The sequence below is a fragment of the Fundulus heteroclitus genome, chromosome 8 (genome assembly GCF_011125445.2).
Source record: "Fundulus heteroclitus isolate FHET01 chromosome 8, MU-UCD_Fhet_4.1, whole genome shotgun sequence".
In the NCBI taxonomy this organism is placed as follows: domain Eukaryota; kingdom Metazoa; phylum Chordata; class Actinopteri; order Cyprinodontiformes; family Fundulidae; genus Fundulus; species Fundulus heteroclitus.
The window spans coordinates 38,432-55,751 of record NC_046368.1 but is presented as its reverse complement, the minus strand read 5'-3'; the positions used below and the strand labels follow the sequence as shown (position 1 = coordinate 55,751).

The following is a 17,320-nucleotide window of genomic DNA, read 5'->3' as shown; positions in this document are numbered from 1 at the left end:
GTTTTGGTATTTGTTTTCATCAAATCTGAAAAGGCAGCCTGGTAACACTGTTTTTGGTCTGGTCCTCTTCCACCGTCACTGCTGATCTCAGTGGTAAAGGTGTTGCGCACAGTCCGGCATGGTCTGTTCTACTGGGGGAAGACTTTTCAGGGTGGTAATTTAGCAATGCTTTAATTTAGAGTGGCTTGTTTTGATTGCTTGTGTGGTTTGATCTTGTTTTAAGGTGGGCAACCAAAAAAGCAGCTTGATTTTGATTGTCGCAGTGGCCTTAAATTGTTGTCGAACACTTGTGCTTTAAATTGAACAGGTGGACAGCTGATGGACTTTAAGAATAATTATTGCAGTTAATATCCCCTAAAAATACTCGAACATGTTTCCAAGAGAGGTTTAGACTCATAACATTTACGGTAAGTAAACTAAAATTAAGTGTTTGGGTACAGGTGTCTTGCAGCATTTTGCCACATTGCAACCACAAAGTTGAATGCATCTCATTGGGGTTTTGTGTGATTAAACACAACGTTTATGAAAGGGAAAACATGGTGATCAAAGATCATGAGTTTGGTATTAGTCTCCTCGAGTCAATACTTTGTTTAACCACCTATTGTTTCTTACGTGGCTGCAAACCTAGAGGATACATCTCTGCCTCCCTTTCAAATATAGAGATGCCATTTTTTTCCTCGTTCTTCCTTACAGATTAGCTCATGTTTAGCCAGATTGGATAGAAAATTTGTGTGAACGTCACTTTTCAAGTCTTGCAACAGATTCTCAATCGGATTAGTTTAAATTTGGATCGAGTTGTTCTAGTGCGTGATTTAGCTTTGGTGGCTCTATGTTTAGGCTCATTGGGAGGGGAACCTAGGAGCCGCTCTGAAGGTATAGCTGCCTTTCACGGGTTTTCTGTCAGGACTTTCAAGTATTTAGCTCCCTCAATCTTCATATCAATAGGACCCTATTAAAGAAAATAGTCCCATGGCAGCTCCGTGTTTTACCATGGGGGCGGTGTGTTCAGTGCAATGTGTCGTGTTAGTTTACCGACACACATTTGGCTTTTTGGGTGTAGGCCAAAAAGTTTCATTTTGGTCTCATCTGGCTGGAGCACTTTATTCTTTGGCAGGAATTTATTCAAAACTATAAACATGACTTCAAACTTCTTCTAGCGCACAACTAAGTCGTCTTGTCCACAGATCTTCACCCACCTGAGCTTTTTTCTGTCTAAACTTGGTCTAAATTTCTCCTGCACTTGGTTGTTTATATTGTTTTAAGTTAAATTTTTTTTTTGAACTTTATTTTTATTTTTTTTAGTAACAACATACGAACATGAATACAAGCTTCCGACTCATATTGACATTTAACCGATTGCGTTAAACGTGGCATCGGAAGGTGAAATAATAAGTGTTCTTAACAGGTGGTTTTAAGTGAATTTGACTTTCAAATTTTACCAAAATCTAAAAAATGTCATTCAAACTGCATTTGATTTGTTTTACTTGTACTTAAGTGTGACAATTACAGTAAAAATAGATGTACTCAAGTAATGTAATAAAAAGTATAAGACATTTCAGATACTTTAAGACTTTTACTTAAGTAACATTTCAGTCAGTGACTTGGACTTTTACCAAAGTCGTATTTTAGAGAGGTACTTATACTTTTACTTGACTCTGAGATTTCAGTACTTTATACAACACTGTTTGTCACTGCAGCCTCTCCAGAGTTACCATGGGGCTCCTAGCTTATTTTGTGATTAATGCTCTCTTTGCCCAGCCTGTGTTTTTAGGTGGACAGCCATGTTTTTTTTTTTTTGTTTTTTGTTTTTTTGGAACAATGGATTAAATCAGATTTAATTACTCACAGGCGGACTCTGTTTTAAATGAGGTCTGAAGCTAATTGGATGCGCTGGATTTTTATTTAGGGGTGCTAGATTAAAGATGGCTGAGTGTAGTTTAAGGACACACTTCAGATTTTCAATTGTAAACATTTTTTATTCCACTCCATTATGCACTGCTATAAAATAACTAAATAAAAGGCATTGGAGTTGATGATGGTGCCGTGACAAAACGTGGAAGAAGCAAAAGGAGTGCGGCGACTTTAACAAGGCACCGTGTTTACTATGAGCTTAGCAGGAAGCGCTCTCTGCTTTTACCAGATTAAATATTAAACTTTAAAGAAAAAGAACTTCCCTGTAATGTCTAAACATCCACATACTGTTTGGATTTTAAAGACGTGGAAGCAAATTCGTCCTTCTCAGGAAACAACTGTTCAAATAGTCTTTCATTTTAGCCAATCCACAGTTGATACTAAATGGCTGTTGTGCAATTGTCCCTGGTTAATTATTCCTGACAGGAACCGATTAAACGTAGCCCAACTATGCCAGCTGTACCTGAAACCCAAGTGTTCAGTGTTCAAACTAAACATCTGTAAAAAGTATCAGTGGAAGAGGGCTGACCTTTTAATTTTGTGTGTAAATGTGGACACTAGTTCTTTAAGTGTTTTTTTTTTTTTTATTATGAAATCACAACAGATAGTTTTCATCACATCATATAATTTTATCTCATCTTACCACCAAGCTAAACAAATGTAGAACTTTACATTGGTTGTTGTTGAAACGTCTATTTTCAACTTGTCTTCTGTTGACTTCATTTGTCATCGCTGTGGCGCTTTCACGTCAGTAATGGGTTCTCATTTATCTGTTTCCCATAATAACAATGGCTCTTATCTTAAAGACTGTCAAACAATGTGAAAATCCGCTGAGCCATCCCCGTCAGTGAGATGTGTTTTGCAGTTAAGGGAATGTAATTTGTGACTCCAAGCAGCTGCGTGATGCACTGATTCTGCAGCAGCGCCGTCATCTCGCCACAGAGTCCCTTATTTCCTACATCTGCTCTGCAGTGAGCTGCTCTGTACCACTTCTTACAGAAATTACCAATTATTTCACTGCATTACAGCACAATAATTGCCTGTGGTCCATTTTATTATTGCTTAATGTCAGCTCTAAAAAAAACAACAAAAAGGCTAAAATTAGTCGCGCTACTTGTACATGTCCTGATAATCTGAAGTATTTAACACAGTTTGACTCATGGAGTCCTTTTACTCGGCCTCCTTTGAGCAAAGCAGTGCTTCTTGCTTGTGAGAGTTGAATTCATGCTTTTTCATGTAAACTCAGCTTGATGAGCTAATTGCTTATTTTTTTATGAGGAAGTGATTCATCTTTTATGCAGTTACACTGATTAGCTAATAATAGGCTATTTGTGGACGGTAGCAAGACGTCATGGCTCAATTTGTCTTTAAGCATATCAGTTGAACATTACTTTAAGGTTTTGCTGTTTACATATTTTTCCACATAATGATTTATGAGCTATGTAAGACAAGGGTTGGATCCTTAAAGTATTTTCATAAACCTGTTCTGATACTTTTGCTTTCTGAATTATGGGTTTCTGGACTTCACTTGCATGTAAAACTCATTTTAAAGATTAGTTGTTTGTCACTGAGCCACTGAAATCTCTAGATTTGGAGAAATTAGCTTTCTTTGGGTAAATTTGTTAACAGCTTTATGGTTTGGTTCCTTTGTACTCTACTGCTAAAATGGAAGCCATATAATCCCACACATTGGTTGGTTCACTATTTTTCACCTCCCTTACTATTTTATGAAAGAATAAATCAGTTTCCAAAGTTTCCTCCTTCTGTCGTCCAAAATTAAGAAACTGAAATTTCCCAGGAATAAAATGTTTTTAACTAATTCTTAACTTGCATCCATTTTCATCCAAATTGCCATTTCAGAGCTTCTGTTTTTACCAAACTTAACCAGTTTGGTTTTATATGGCCCACTGGAAGCCATTTTATTTCTTAATTATATGCTTTGAGGTGTAAACACATTTAAAAAGAAAATGAGCTGCTAAATGTTAATACAAGATGTTTTCATTCAGTATGTTTGGTAAGTGACAAATTGTGGAGCTTTTTTGGCATCTATATCATAGATTAGATTTATAGATTAAAAAGGTGGTTCTAAAACTTTGTGGTTCTGATCTGAAACGGAACACAAAGCTATAAATTTCCTATACTCCTATACTAAAAGTTATATTATTTAAAGTTGTTAATTTTGTCTATGCAAAACTAATAAAACACCATACTACTGAGTATCAGACAGACCTTGGCACCATGTAGAAAACAAGGTCAGTATCTTTGTACTTGATTTAAAGTCAATAAACTGCAAAAAATACATGTTCAAGAACCTGAAGATTAATGCACAACTGTTTACTTGAGTGGAATGTTCTCCTGTCTTTCCCCTTTTGAAGAGAAGCCAAGAAAAACTGCCCTTTTTAGTATTTTCATCGATCTTGTATTGCAAAAAGTCCGTCTTCAATCATCTATTCAAATTTCTGGAACCAGGGGTCGACTTTAAAATGGCAAAAGGTTAGAAATAATTCTTGATTTGCCCCCTGGATAAAATGAACCTCATTTAGTGAGAGATTATAGACCTGGAATAAATATACATTTGCTGAAAGGCTTTTCAGACACATTTCTAATTTAATCTCCACCGAGCTTAACAATAGAGTTCTGTATGACCAGTAGGAGCCCATCTGGGCCATTCACACTAAAATTGTTAATTAAAAAGCTCAATATTAAACTGCTGGCACGGAGAAAGGCCACTGTTCTGCTGTCAAAGTCAATGAAACGTTAACAATGAGAGGAAATACAAAATGTCACTCAAGTCTACAGTACAAGAAGTTTATTGAGATTCATAAATATCTGAGCTGCTTGTGAAAAGATTATTTTTTGCGTTTCAACAATGCGTGAAAGAGTTTTAAGAAACCAGAATGATCACATACAGTACACTGCAAAGAAGCATTATTAAGGCTTTTTAACAGGGTAAACATTTAGAATGTGCAAAAACTGCAAGCTGATACCTTCCAACAACATTTAACCCCGTTTACCCTGTGTTCATGTATGTAGTCATGTATTATTCAGCTGTCGGGTCAGACAAAACCGATGCCTACTGTTGCTCACAGGGAATATAGTCGCAACAAGGAATGGACGACGAAATTCAAAAGAATGGAGTGTTTCAGAAGCGTCACTAGTAAGATCTGACGTGGTTCAACAAAGCTGGTATACAATGTTTCTTTAAAAATATAATAAAAATCCATTATTATGTCTACTCATTATTAAAACTGGTCCATGATTAAAGGAGGGGGGGGGAGTGTTTGCAAACCCTATCTTTCTGTGTCAAACTGCCAGTGAACAGCAGCAGAAGGCACGTGTGCACACATCAGACTAAAAGCCAACAGCATTGTCTTTAGAAGAGCTAAAGCTGCTTTGGGTTCATCAAAAACGACTCCGCCCTTCCTCCTGCAGCATCTTGTGCAAACTTATCCCCCGATCTTGTACAGTTGCAAAACTTCATGGTTGGATTCAGCCGTTATCTTCTGGATTTATAAAAGGCACAAGGGGGGGACACGTCAACAGCCAATGCTTAAACAGGTCTTGCACACGCTCGTCTGAATTTCCCCCCAAACTATTTCAACAACACAGGAGTTCAAAGATTAGACTAAAAAAGACGTTTTTTTTTTTTTTAACATATGTAGTAGTCTATTTAGTAAAATAGATTTCTTCATTTACAAATTTAAGGGCTTTACGTTCATTAAAAACAAAATTCACCCATAACCCCCCACCCCTATTTACATGCTGCGTTTCGATTGGACGATCAGTTGTGCTTCACTGAGGCTAAGCAGCTCTTTGACTGAGGGAGGTGAATTTTCTGTGGAGGAAAGCTTCGACGTGTGGCCATATCTTGTTGGTTTCTGTCCCCGTAAAGGTCTCCAGCACACCTTTACTCCTGGAAGGAGGGGGAAAAAAACAACAACTTAGAATTAGTTTGCCATATTTACAAAGGCTGTCAAAAGTCTACACACCCTGTTATAATTTCAGGTTTCTGTGATGGGAAGGAAAAACGAGACCATGGTGAATAACATCTAAACTTTTACCGATATATACATATAATGACATTTATCCCGTACAATTAAACAGAAAAGGAAACAATAAAAAGCAGCAATACCCTGGTTGCAACACCTTTAAACTAATATTTGGTTGAAGCATCTTTTAAGCTTCTTAGGTTTACACCTGGCATCAATTTCAGGTCAGCCTTAAACTAAAGTGTTAGTTTGGTTCCAAAGGAGCAGACTGATCTCATTGCGCAAAGGGATCATGGGGCACGTATAATTGGAGAGAATCTGGAGCAACAGTGACCCTTATTGAGGCTGGATGTTGTCTTTTATTCCAAGGAAACCACCCAGGCCTCACCAAAATCTCTCCAAACGTTATGTTGGACCACTTTTCCTTAAGTCGCACAAAAACGACACAGACTATCACCCTAAGGCCACACAACGCGGTGGCGTTGGCATCAAGATCCGGGATTGCTTTCCTTTAGATGGAAGTGAGGTGTTTGTCTGGTTGCCAAGAAATTATAAAAAAGCTCCAAAGGTCTGTATGCTTCAGCCTTCGAATGTCTGCTAGAAAAGCTAAATTTATTTATTTTTTGGCATCAGAGGGAGGCTGAGATCAAAATCTATCAAAGGGTGACTTTGATGAGCCCAGAACTAAATCTGCAAGAAAAGTCAGACGAAGAGGGCTGTGGAGTAGAAATCTCACAATCTAATAGATCTTGGAGAACCTTTGCAGGGTAAACTGGACAAATATCACCAACCCAAGATGAAGGATTCTCCCACAGCAGATTTAAAATGTGCTTGCTGCAAGTTCTAGATCCCCCAACCCCAACATCATTTGTTTGTTCAGGATAAATGTCACATTATTTGGGGATAAGTTGCTAAAGGATTTATAATGGTCTCATCTTTTCCACATTACAAAAATAAAACAACTTTGGAGAGCCCCCACAGGTCTGCAAGTCATGTACCACGACATTTTCACATTTAATCACATTAAAACCCCAGACTTCATGTTACTGGTTTCTTGGGATTATGTGATTATGTGGGGGGGGGGGGGGGGGTGGGGGGGGGGGGGGGGATAGACAAATGATTGTCAATGTTTTGGAAAGTGGTAGTTCCATTTATTCAACGGGGAACTGACTACAAAAGCATGCCATAATGTTCAGATTTTACTTAGAATTATATGAATGGCTGCAACATTTTTAAAAGCGGAAAGGGGTACTGTACTCGTGCGTGCAGACGTTCTGTAATGAACCGTGCAGATGTATGTTGTTTGCACCTTTAAAGTAAAACCGTCTGTTTCTGTCCGTGTGACCCCCCCCCCTCCTCTCCCTCTGGTTTCCATGGAATGTGATTCTTAAGCAGCTACTCGGTCACTAGGAGTGCAGAGGTCAGAGCTCTGACCTTTTACCTACATTTTACCGTTTTCTCTTCGTCTTAACGCTCTAATGCGGCTATACCTTCCAGAGTTGATGGGTGGTGCAAAAATAAATCCTATAAATAATGTTAATAGAGCAAATAAAACGGATAAACTGTATCATGGATGCATTTCTTGTGAGGAATTACTTGAATGAGTTCATTCAGTGGATAATAAAGACTCCTTTGTGCCTCGCGCACAGATGCGGGCCAACCAATGTGTGTGATCCTTTTCCAGGACAGGAGTGGCTGACTGTCTCTGGTTTCCTCCTTGCTTTACTAAATGCAAACAAACCGCCTGGGATCTTAAAAGAGTGACGTCAAAACCTCCTTGAATAGTCCTGTGAAAAAAAAAACTAATATTTTCGTGGACATGGCTGAAACATTTGCTAAAACAGCCGGGTCAGTTTGTGCAAACTTTGCAAATGTTTCTGGGTGGCCTCAACGCATCTTAAAAACCTGTCACCAACGCCTCTTCAACCAAACGTTGATCTAAGATGATGATAATTATTGAATATTTTAGATATTCTTTGCATAAATCTTGCTTTTCCTCTAGATAAGAAAAATAAAAAAAAGAGATTGAAAAAAAATCAGATATGCCATCATTTCTGAGCTAAACTGTGAATTTGGTTGACTCTAAACCTGTTTTTCATCGTATCTGAAAAAAGGTCTACCTGTAGAACTCTAGCACGGGTTCTGTCTGGGTTTCATAGGACTTCAGCCTCCGTGTGACCGTCTCCGGCCTGTCGTCATCTCTCTGGACCAGAGGCTCTCCTGTCACATCATCCAAGCCCTGGAAAGAGAGGATGAAAACATGCCCACACTTGATATATTCATTTAGAACCGTTTTTAGAACTGAGCGTATTTGAAGAAAGCTGCAAAATGTGGGTTTTGTTATCATTCATATCTAAAATCCCATCTAAAAAAACAAATACAAGCAAAAGCATAGAAAGCATCAGTATATTGGTGTGTAATTCATTATGACTAAAGAATATCATTTTTTTCATAATTTCATTTTTATTTGAATTATTTAATTCAAATATATATACTGAGCGTTAAATAATTTGATATACTTACAAAATTAAAGCATTTTTTGTTAGATTTTTATTATGAAAGGGTTTAATCTAAAAAGAAAAATACTGAATGTATTTAATAACAATGTATTTATATTTCATAGCTTAATATGCATGAATATAGCGCATATTTAGCCGTTTTGGCCTAACTGGTTCTGTGAAATTTTCCTGTTGCCAAACAGGAGCAGGAAGGGCCAACCACCAACCATAAATATGCTGCTGCGTCCCAACGAACAGGAAATCTTTTTTTTTTTTTAAATGCAAGAGTGGCATGAACTATAAATCATCCCCTCCATTTTTGCATGTTATTCTGTCTCAGGCATGTTACGTTCCAGCTGAAATTAAATTCACCTCTTATGATGTCACACCAGAAATTTTAGGAAAAGAAACTAAGCAGCACATTATTTCAGTGGATAATAAATCCAAAATTAGGATTTTCTTTCTATATAAAATCCCCACAAAGGCTCTTTGTTTTTTTTTAGCCACTCATCAAAATGGGAAGGACAAGAGAACATGAGATACAAATAAGCAAAGTTAGTTAAACAGCTAAAATCTACAGTCAAAGCAATAATTACAGTTTAAGTCTACTTGAAAGGTCTAGACAAGGACATGTTTCCTGCCTCTGTGGTCATTGAGGAAGTAAATGGTGGTATAGTGGATAATCTTCTTTTGGCTTTGAGTGTCAGAGGGATCACCTTATCTATTGGTTGTCCCACATGCCAATCATCGTGATGCGCACTTTGAAAATGGCCGAAAGTCACAAGACGCAAACGGTCTTAGAAGTTTATGAGATGAAGAGGAAGGTCTTGGAGAGAGAAATAAGACCTGCGTGGATTCGGGAGATTCTTTCACGCGATCCCCCAGAGGAGTGGGAGAGCAGGTAAGATGGACTTGCACATTCATAGTTATTCCAAAAATTACTTAGGCCTTTCTTACCTACATTTCCGGAAAAAATGTCCACACTACCTTACAAAAACAAAGTATCCAAAGCTGACCAATAGAAAACTGCAGCAAATCATGGTGCTGTGGGGGTGGGGTCACCAAGTTCCCGTGACGACCAATGATTTTAAGGCTGTTTTAAAAAAAAAAAAAAAAAAAAAAAAAACTGTTGATATGTTTCATGATTATTAAAAATCTCCCAAACCAATCAACTTGTTTGTTTTTTTACCAATCACCACGGATCATCTTGAGTTGTTGCATTTTGTATTACTGTGTCTGTAAATAGTCTTTTCTACTGCTTTGTGCAAGTTCTTCTCTGGTATTTACTTTTTTTATCTTCTATTCTAGGCATTCCTTTACAGCTAGTTTTTAGATTGGACTAATTTGTTCTTTTTTCATCACTAATAATTGTAACTGTGTCTTTGCCACTTTCACACCCAGATTTCCCCATTGTGGGACAATGAAGGAATCCTCATCTTCAGACCAAGTCTCCACAGGTTTGCCGGTGATGGCCTGTCTTGTCTTGTCTTCCTGTGCTGCTGGTTTTGTGAACTTACCAAACCCTTTCATGGCTCATTTGATTGCCGGAAAGTAGAAGCATGTGCGCCCCCCCCCCCCCCCCCGACTGTTAAAAGCCAAGCTTTTAACAAGGTCAGATTAAGTTGCCATGACAGCTGTGACCGGCTGAACCATTTGGCACTCTCCTCTCTGCTCGCAGCTATATTCCACCTTTATGTTGCGTTGGGTCAACACGCCTCCTCGTCAGAAATCAATGTTTATTCAGTCTGCTCCTGGGAATCATTTCCCACGGGTCTGAAGGGAACTTTTCTCAAAAAACAAACAACTATTCTCACTTCTTTTTTTTTTTTTTTCAAATAAAGTTTTTCTTGTGGATAATTGATCAATTCTGCAGTGAACAACAGATATATAAATATATATGACAGAGAGGGAATAATTACAGGAACTTTGGGCGGATTGAAATCCGTATTATAGACTCTGCCGCTGGGGATGTGAGTCCAACGAGACGTCAGTCGTTCTTTGATGGTCTGGAAAGGTACATTCAGGTTGATGACCGTGTCTAAAGAGAAGGCATGATCAAGAGCCTCCGCCTGGGAAACAGTCCGAGGAAATCCTGCAGATAAGACAGATAAGGCAAGTTAATCAAGGGGGGGGGGAACCTAATCTGGATACAGACAAGTGATGATAAGGTAAAGACTCTCCTGAGTGGTTCGTCAATGATTAGAAATAACTGATGATGGCTCGCCGCACACCAGCCGCGTGATCTGAAGCAGGAGAAACAACAAAGGGAACAAACTCGTACCATCCAGGAGCCAGCCGCTGTTGTCTATCTTCCTCAGGTCGTTCAGGATGAGACGGGACATGATGTCGTCAGGTACCAGCTGCCCCTGATCGATGCAGGCCTTCATCAACAGGCCGAGCTCTGGAGCACAGGAAAAACAGAGCAGCAACATAAAGACTGATGTTCACATGGTAGGAAATGATCTCTGTTCTGTTTTTGTTTTATTGCAGCCTCAAATATTCTAAGATTTATTAAGGTTCCGAGCAACAACCTTGCAAAAGTTTTCACATTTTGACTTTTTTCCCCCCACATAGCGTCACATTTAGCCCCCTTTTACTCCGATACCCCTAAATAAAATCCAGTGCAAACAATTGCCCTCAACATTCACCACATATATGGAGTCCCTCTGCATCCATTTTAATTTCCCTGCAAGTACAGCTGTTCTGTGAAGGCCTTAGGAGGTTTATTATTGTACAAATGTGAACAAAAGGCACCGTGCAGACCAAGGAACGCTGAAGACAGGTAGAAGCAAGGTCAGGCTTTGAGAACAATATATACCACACAAGTACGGAAAAAGAAGCATAGTGGAGGCAGCATCATGCTGTGGGAGAGATTTCCTAATGAAGAATAAGGAAGCAGGTCAGAGCTTATGGGAGGACCAATGGAGCTAAATACAGAACAGGCCTGGAAGGAAACCAGAAGCTGCAGCGTGTGTTGATTCACCTTCCAGCAGGAGGATGGCTCTCAAATATACACCCAAGCTACAATGAGCTGTTTTGGATCGAGGCATACTTATGTGTTACAGCGGTCCAGTCAAACTCCGGACGCAAATCTGAATGAGCATCTGTGCCAAACTTCAAAACTGATGTCTGTTCTCCAGTCAGTCCGGCTCAGCTGTTTTTGCAAAGAATAACAAGCAAAAAACGTGAGTCTCTAGATGTGCGAAGCCTCTGGAGACATAAAATCTCAGTAAAACACATGGATATTTATGGTGGCAGGTAAAAGAAAAAACAGCAACGCCGCTAGTTTTCGAACAAATATTAGAGAGGTTTAAAGTCACAGTCCGGTGGAAAACTGTTAAAAACAAAACAGTTCTTCTCATCATGGATAATACAATAATTACTTTCTCTTTATTTAACACAATTTCAGCGCACAAAAAAGGACACATGTTAATGTTTTCAGCTGCAAAATAGTTTTTCCAGTCTAACAGCCTGTCCCTAATCTGGCTCCTCGGACCTTGTCAAAACAAACAGCAGCCATATGGTCCTTTGAGCTGGATTTAATTTAATAATTGATGATCTCAGAGCCGTCAACGGCTATAGCGAGACATGACCGCGGTTGGTAACGTCATTTCTAGCTGTTCACAGGACCGGCAGAGGTTTTGCTTTATAGTTACAGACAAAACCAACGGCACGCTTGGCTGCAAATGACATCCTGCAAAAAAAAAAGAAATCTAAATAAAAACGTGAATCAGAGGAAAACGTGTTCCTCCGTCTTCACGGAGAGGTTTGGAGCGAACAGATGAAGCACAAAAAGCTTCAGTATTTAGCAAAGAGAGAGCGCCTCCGCCTCCTTTAAGCACAGAGGTCAGGTGATCCCTTATTCTGGACTCGTGTTGCAGCCAGTTGGCCCGGAGGATACTTCAACAGTGCAGGGAAGAATGAACTGGATCCAATAACACAGAATTATGGTCGCAAACGCCGCATAGCACGTTTCACAACAGGACCAAAGTGCACAAGCTTAACCATCAATTAAAAGTCTGTAGACAGGAAAAAAAATACAGATTTCAAGGCAGTCGAAAAACACAGGAGGTTCTTTTTGAGGGAGCAGAAACAAGCCAAACGAACGTTTACAAGTTGCGATGTGTCTCGACCGGCATATAACAGATGGGCATGATTATTTATTAATGACTTTAAGTAAAAATGATATGTGGCATGAATCCACCTGTTTTAGCAATAAAACCACCTTCTAATAATTTTAAGCACCAATTGGCTGTATGATTTTGCCAAAAATCAAAATTGCGATATATTTCAACCATATATGCGATTTCATTTTGATTTTTCTCTGCATTGACTACAAGCAACAAAATGCCCCGTAGTCGATAAAGATGTTTTTAAACACGGACTATTTAAAAGAAATGGAACTGATTTTATTAATCTGAATATTATTGTTCAAGAGTTAGCTTATTGAGTTGGACAACAATCCTTGTTGAACATAAAGTGCAAAGTGAAACCAATAAACAAGTCTATGCATTAAACAGTTTGACCACTACTTAATGCTATGATGAGATTTCTGAAAGTTTCTGGTAAAAAAAAAAAAAGAAGTATTGATTATATAAAGTAGATTATCTCTCTGCTGCAACTCTCTTCCCTTCCATGTGGAGGTAAAACCCACTTTAAACAGATTACCGGCACCTAAAGGACGCGTCTTATCCATTAATTGTCACATAACCAGAAATTGCAGACCTCTGCCATTTGGAAATTGTGTTTTCAAAATTGTGATTATATTGCAAAAGTGATTAATTGTCCAGCCCTGGTGCTTTTCAAAAGTATTCATATCGCTTTTCTACATTTTTCCCCATTTCTTCCAGTAGTGCCTGTTTTCAGCCTTATCCATCTTCCCATCAGCTCTGAACGGCTTCCCGGTCCCGGCTAAAGAAAAATAACCCCACTCCATGTTGCTGCCACCACCGTGTTTCACAATAGAGATGGTGTTTCCAGGAGCAGGTGCCGAGTTACTTTTCAACCACGGACAGCGTCCTGCATTGTCCTGCGTCCATCCACTTATCTGGAACAAACTTCCAGAAAATTGTAAAAGTGCGGAAAGCCTGAGTTCCTTTAAATCAAGATTAAAAACACATTTGTTTAAGATTGCCTTCAACTGTTCTAGTTAACTGAATCACCACTGTTTTTGATCTTTTTTTCTATCTACATTTTATTCCTACTTGCTTTTATTCTGTTTTATTTTTGCTATATTTTAATCATGTAAAGCACTTTGCATTGCCTTTGTACTGAATTGTGCTATATAAATAAATTTGCCTTGCCTTGCGTGTGGGCCGTGTTGGGACTGGTGCCAGATGCTCCCACCTGAGCTGTGTGTCTCTGCAGCTCCTCCAGAGCTACAATGCCTCCCCTCCCACATCGGGTGGATCGTGTCTTGCTACGTTTGCAACTGTGCCGTACTCGTCCTGTTTCAGGATGATGGACTGAGAAGTCCTCTGGGAGACGTTAAAAAACTTTATTCACGACTCTCCTTCAACAACCGTCTTAAGGCCTTCACACAACTGTTGTACTCCTGTTGTTAAATTCAACACAAGAGGACTCTGGTTACTCTTTTGGCGACTTTTGATGGCAACTGGTTGCACTAGATTCTGATTAGGAGAATTTGAGTAAAGTAGGCTGAATATTAATAATGTTATATGTGTATTTTTACTGTAGTATGATAATCTACAGCATTCCTTTCAACTTCATTGCCGTGCACACGTTTGTATTGGTCTTTAATATAAAAACCAAATAAATAACACATTGACACGTGCGGCTCCAATGGTTTTGAGTAGTTTTGCGAGGTGAAAAAACCAAGCAAAGCGCTCAAGGTTGGAGGACAAACAGAAGGTGAACCCTTTCGTCTGTCGTTTTCACTCGAGCCGGTCAAAGTCAACCAGAAGGAAGTCATTTTCTAACAAGTCTTGCAGAAACTTCCTGACTCTGCTGTGAGCGGGAAACGGGGCAAAAGATCAAACTTGGTGCACGCCATAACCTTGAAGGTTTTGTTTGGTTTTTCAGGAACCTGGGTCAACAAGCCCGCGCAAGAAAGTCTCCTTTTGAAATTCCAAGGGCATCGGCGCAAAAACCTCCGCTGCTGCGGCGTTAGAGGGTTGCCACTGAGAAAGGTCTCAAACCTGGAAGCAAACTTGCATTTCTCTTACAATGATTAATGAGAAGGCGCAGAGCAATCAGGCCCGCCAAAGGTCGGGCGGCTCAAGTCAAAGGAGCGGCGAGGATAATTCAATCAGGCATTGCTGATACCCGTTCAAAGAAAATAAAAAAATCAGTCCACGTGTTCAATTAGGTCAGCAGAAACATGCAATACATAACCGAGGATTGTGATCCAGTTTAAACTTAAAGCATTTTTTTGCTGAGTAAACAGATTTAGTTCCTCAGGCCTGTTTCAGCCATTTTTAAATGCTGCTTCAGTTTTAAATGGTTATATAGCACCAGAATTTAAGATAAACTGGAGAACAGGGAAAATGCACCATCTGGTATTTGCAGAAGACTCCACACCTCCTGATAAAGTGTAGATACGGCGTTCTCTGCTCACATAGTGATTTGTCTGTGGTGTGGTGCAGCTGTTATGGCAAACTCCTTTATCAGCAATCTCCCCTCCCAGGGTGCAAGAGTTCACAGTTGCACTTATCTTTACCGCTCTTTTTTTTTTTTTTCTTCCATCTTCCTTCAAGGTGAAATTAACAATCAGCGACCGCCTTCCAGAGATTTATGTATTTGGTGTAAATGTTTGCAGTACAAACATCAAAAAGGGCACCATCGTTAAGCACGCAAACCCGTTTGACTTCAACTTAAGTGGGGGAAACTGTTTTATGCCACTGATATGTGGCATGTAGCAGCCAGATAAGAAATATATAAGGGTGGGTGGTGCTCTTATCATAGTGCGCAGAACGCAAAGTGTCTGGATTCTGCAAAAGAAAATAACGCACTTCTTAAGGAAGGACTAAAAAGTAGAGGGTGTTTTGTTTGCTAAATCTTTTAGTTTACATATAGGTTGCTTCTGGTTTTATCTTACCGGTTTTTTCCTTGATGTTGGCTCTTAAAATGTCCCCGCTGGACATGTGTTGCAGTCCAAAACTTTTGGTGATACGCGCAGACACCGTTCCCTTCCCCGACCCCGGAGGTCCCATGATGACAGCTCGGATCACTCTCTGCAGAACCATCGTTCCCCAAGAGAACTGCTGCAGAATCCTGGTCAAAACTCCCGTCTGGATCGCCCCAGTCAGACTGGATCAGAGCACGTAGAGAGAGTAGACAGTGCTTCTTTCTTTCTTTCTTTCTTTCTTTCTTACAAACTACGCAACAATGGGGCGAGTCTTAAAGCAGGCAGTGTCAGCCCTCTCTCTTGCTTGGGCTCTGCTGAAAGAGGAAGAGGAGGGGGAAAGCGGAGGAGGAGGAGGAGGGGAAAGCAAACGAGAGCCAGCTCAGCCAGCAGAGGCAGATGGAGGAGATCCGTGCTGGAAGACGAAGCGCATCGTGCACAAAATGCATTTTACCCTCGACGTGCGCGGAAACGGACTCTCCGTGCCACTGCATTGGCTTTAATGGTGATCCATTTATTGTGTAATGCAGTTATATAATTGGGCTGCCGGCTACAAAAGCTTGTGGGGAAGGTGGCGCTGAGATTAATCCCCTTCCAAGCCTCGATGCGAAGACCTGCAGCTTTGCAAGCAGGCCAGGCTCCTCTGAAAAAAAAAAAAAAGTCCACTTGCTGAATCACATCCACAAGAATTATGGTTCGAAAACGCAGTAATAGAAACGTGCGGTTGACAGATTTGTTTGCATCAAGCGCCCTTCTAGCCACGCCCATTGAAATTTAATGAATGGTTAAGAGGCACCGCCTAGCTGTTCCACTGTGGGTTCGTTCCTTTACGGTCATCCGGGGGATGGGTGGCAGACGGAACGGCGAAGTGAAGTGGGAGGGGTTTTCTCCTCTTAAAGGGACAGTTCAAGGCAAGGCAAGGCAAATTTATTTGTATAGCACAATTCAGTACAGAGACAATGCAAAGTGCTTTACATGATTAAAAAATATGAAAATAAAACTGAATAAAAGCAAGTGAGAATAATATGTAGAAACAAAATTGAACATTAAAAACATTTGGGCTAAAAAAGTTGAACTAGTGATATTTCAGTAGAACAGTTTAACTAGAACAGTCAAAGGCAATCAAACAAATGTGTTTTTAATCTTGATTTAAAAGAACGCAGGCTTTTCGCACTTTTACAGTTTTCTGGAAGTTTGTTCCAGATAAGTGGAGCATAGGAACTAAATGCTGCTTCTCCGTGTTTGGTTCTGGTTCTGGTTCTGCAGAGCAGGCTGGGGCCAGAAGACCTGAGTGGTCTGGAGGGTTGATACACTGATAAGTCTGTGATGTATTTAGGTGCTAAACCATTCAGGGATTTATAGACTAACAGAAGTATTTTAAAGTAACTATTAAAAGGGGCTTAGTTGCGTACTATGACCATATTAAAAAAACACCAAAAAACCATATATCCCTCTTCAATTAAAACAATATGCGTCCTGACACTGCTTACTTACTCCTTTTAGAAGAAGAAATCTTTATTAGTCATTGCAATTGTACATTCCATTTAAATTTTGTCTTCTGTATTTAAGCCATCCCTTAGGGAGTAGTGGTCAGCTATCACAGCGCCTGTCAAGCAATCTGGGGCTTGCTCAGGGACAGTGGCAATCTGCAGGGATTCAACCTGGTACTTGCAACCTGCTCCAACCACTGGGCCAGCACCCCCTTGCACCCTCTTTTTGAGCCTGAAAAGAATTTTGCACTGGGCGCAATCAGCAGACATAAACGTTTGTGCTATCTGCTGGTAGTACCGACCGTGCATCAGGAAGCAAGATAGCAACCATTGTAAAAGATGAATATT

At 39.9% G+C, this 17,320-nt stretch overlaps 1 protein-coding gene across 1 annotated transcript; it reads right to left on the bottom strand.

The window, feature by feature from the left end:
• Window positions 1–4,705: 4,705 nt before the first annotated feature.
• Window positions 4,706–16,300, bottom strand: ak3 (adenylate kinase 3). The gene is made up of 5 exons (XM_036139791.1): window positions 15,456–16,300; window positions 10,680–10,799; window positions 10,318–10,490; window positions 8,021–8,139; window positions 4,706–5,824 (listed from the first exon to the last, which is right to left on the bottom strand). The coding sequence occupies exons 1-5, from the start codon at window positions 15,601–15,603 to the stop codon at window positions 5,713–5,715; spliced, it is 672 nt and encodes a 223-aa protein (XP_035995684.1). The 5' UTR covers window positions 15,604–16,300; the 3' UTR covers window positions 4,706–5,712.
• Between the last annotated feature and the right edge of the window lie 1,020 nt (window positions 16,301–17,320).

Coding starts and splice junctions, on each gene's coding strand:
- ak3 (XM_036139791.1), bottom strand. CDS start 15,603: ATGGTTCTGCAGAGAGTGATCCGAGCTGTCATCATGGGACCTCCGGGG. Junction 10,800..15,455: donor CAACATCAAGGAAAAAACCG/GTAAGATAAAAC, acceptor CCTGTGCTCCAG/AGCTCGGCCTGTTGATGAAG. Junction 8,140..10,317: donor TCAATCCGCCCAAAGTTCCT/GTAATTATTCCC, acceptor CTCTCTTTCCAG/GGCTTGGATGATGTGACAGG.